General features: G+C 53.4%; 1 protein-coding gene and 1 long non-coding RNA gene across 5 annotated transcripts in view; one reads left to right on the forward strand and one right to left on the reverse strand.

Annotated features, from left to right (window-relative positions):
• The window catches only part of LOC132454623 (uncharacterized), a 339-nt gene extending 178 nt beyond the window's left edge, over positions 1-161 (forward strand). The window contains exon 2 of the long non-coding RNA XR_009524961.1: positions 23-161. This is a non-coding gene — a long non-coding RNA (uncharacterized LOC132454623). The remainder of the gene's footprint in view (positions 1-22) is intronic.
• Positions 26-2,500, reverse strand: part of mtmr7b (myotubularin related protein 7b) — a 9,493-nt gene continuing 7,018 nt past the window's right edge. Inside the window, exons 12-14 of one of the 4 annotated variants that reach the window (XM_060048099.1) lie at positions 2,370-2,500; positions 2,045-2,171; positions 26-763 (exon numbers count right to left, since the gene is read on the reverse strand). The exon at positions 2,370-2,500 is cut by the window's right edge and continues 4 nt beyond it. In XM_060048099.1, the coding sequence (XP_059904082.1) occupies positions 404-763; positions 2,045-2,171; positions 2,370-2,500 (618 nt within the window). In that variant the 3' untranslated portion in view covers positions 26-403. Of the gene's footprint in view, positions 764-1,367; positions 1,665-2,004; positions 2,172-2,369 lie in introns of those variants that run through there. The other 3 variants (XM_060048100.1, XM_060048102.1, XM_060048101.1) reach the window with 3 other exon arrangements.

Here is a 2,500-nt window from a genome sequence, read left to right on the forward strand (position 1 = left end):
AGACTAGTATAGAGGGTACTAGGGAGTTGTATTAAGACTAGTAGGGTCTCGGGTACTAGGGAGTGGTGGCATTAAGAGACTAGTATTGATGGTACCAGGGGGTGGTAGTATTTAGACTAGCAGGGACGGGGGTCATATGCAGGGTACCCCGATCCGGACCGGACCACCAGGAGTTATGTCCGGACCAGCAAACGCTCACGGAAGGAAGGGTACCCCAAGGGGGTCTTGTATAGTAGTACACCTGGCACTCAAAGACAGCCGTACGGTCGATTCCCAGTCGTAGACGGGGTACGTAAGGTTTGCAGGAGTATTTAAAGTAGTCGGTTGGGGGGAGGGGGGGGGAAGAGTTCAGGATCAATAGTTTTAATATTCAAGCGGACGCTGTGATTGGACGCGTCGCCGGTCAGTCTGAGCTGAGGCCCGCCTCCTCTCCGTTCTGCCCCCCGATGACCTCGTCGCCGACACTGAGGTCGGCCACGCCCGACTCAAGGTCGCTGGACAGGTCGTCGGGGTCACGACCTTTCCCCGACCCCGGCGGCTCTAGGGGGAGGGACAGACCGGCGGCTGGCCGTCGGGTCTTCTGATTGGCTGGTTCCGCGGCATGGTGGGAGGAGCCGTGGTCCTGTGCTGGGCTGGTGATTGGATAGGAGTACGTAGTGGGCGGGTCCGGCCCGCTGTATCGCAGCTGTGATTGGTTAATCTTCCTCTTGGGTACCTCCACCTTCTGGTAGCTGATTGGCTCCCCGGTCAGGGCTGCCAGTCGCTGTAGGAGGGAGGAGAGAGGAGGTGGAGAGGGGAGGGGTTAGGATGCACACCTTCAGCTAGGGGTCAGGGGTCATGGTCCTCAATACGTACTGTCTGTAGCGGGATCCCTAGTGAGATCAATACATGAGGATCAATATGTATAGCAGGAGGCCTAGTGAGATCAATACATGAGGATCAATATGTATAGCAGGAGGCCTAGTGAGATCAATACATGAGGATCAATATGTATAGCAGGAGGCCTAGTGAGATCAATACATGAGGATCAATATGTATAGCAGGAGGCCTAGTGAGATCAATACATGAGGATCAATATGTATAGCAGGAGGCCTAGTGAGATCAATACATGAGGATCAATATGTATAGCAGGAGGCCTAGTGAGATCAATACATGAGGATCAATATGTATAGCAGGAGGCCTAGTGAGATCAATACATGAGGATCAATATGTATAGCAGGAGGCCTAGTGAGATCAATACATGAGGATCAATATGTATAGCAGGAGGCCTAGTGAGATCAATACATGAGGATCAATATGTATAGATGGAGCTGGATCAATACATGTAGGAAGAGACCTAGTCCTGATGGGTACTGGGCTAAGTTCTCCGAGGAGCTGGACTTGATGGTCAAGTCTTGGTCTGCTGGACCCGGTATCTTGATGGGGGTTTTGGGGGGACCTTTGTTCAAAGCTTTCTTAGAGTTCGGAGAGTTCCCTCCAAAAGGAGAACCGAACGCGTTGTCGGAGCGCGTCCTGCCCTCCATCAGACGCACAGAACGCCTCCGACTCCTGCTAGACCCTCCCCTTCCTTAAGGGGGCGGGGCTTAGCCGCTGTTCACCTCCTCCTCCGTCTCTATTCGCCGCCGTCAGATATGCTTGTAGCTAGAATGATTGATCGACGGTACCTGGTAACCCAAACCACCAATATCAATTAACAGAATCTGCAACATAACTTAATCCCTGCTTTAAAATTTTTTTTTGCATTTAAGTCACAATCTGCGCCAGGATCAATCCATATCACTACTTTGTAACATCATTTCAACACTCTTTGGGAATCAAACTAAGTACCTGTCGGCTAACACCCTGACCAACCAACTGTCCTGATCCCCAATGATCCTTTTAACCGTTAAACCCGCCCATTCCCCCCGTCACTCAAAGAGAAGGACCAATCGGACTGGAGGCCGGTGATGTGGCGATGGAGGCGTGGTTTTAGATAGAGGGGGCGTGTCTTTGTGTGTTGTATGCCTTGTCTGGAGCCCAGTGGGGCGGGTCCTCCTGCCGCTACCTCCTGCTGATTGGCCAGCTCCTGCTCCAGCTGCTGGGACCCCTCCCTCACGCTGGACAGGAAGTCCACGGGCGTCTGGGCCGGGGGGGCGGGCGTCTCGGCCGGGCTGTACAGACCCTTCCACATCCTGGGGGGGAAACACAGCCGCAGCCAATCGGTGAAGCTCTTCTGTTACTACTGCCATTGGCTAACAGAAGGAGCTGATGATATTGATTCTCTCTGTGTGTGTGTGTGTGTGTGTGTGTGTGTGTGTGTGTGTGTGTGTGTGTGTGTGTGTGTGTGTGTGTGTGTGTGTGTGTGTGTGTGTGTGTGTGTAGTGACTGACTTGAAGCAGTAGGGGGTGGTGTTGGGTCTCAGGACCCCTTGGGTCTGGCTCTGCTCGGCCCGGTACAAAGGGTTCCAGTACTTCTCCCGGTCCCTCCACAGCCGGCTCCACACCGAGAAGCTCCTCTCCTG

This window comes from Gadus macrocephalus, chromosome 3 (assembly GCF_031168955.1).
Source record: "Gadus macrocephalus chromosome 3, ASM3116895v1".
In the NCBI taxonomy this organism is placed as follows: Eukaryota; Metazoa; Chordata; class Actinopteri; order Gadiformes; family Gadidae; genus Gadus; species Gadus macrocephalus.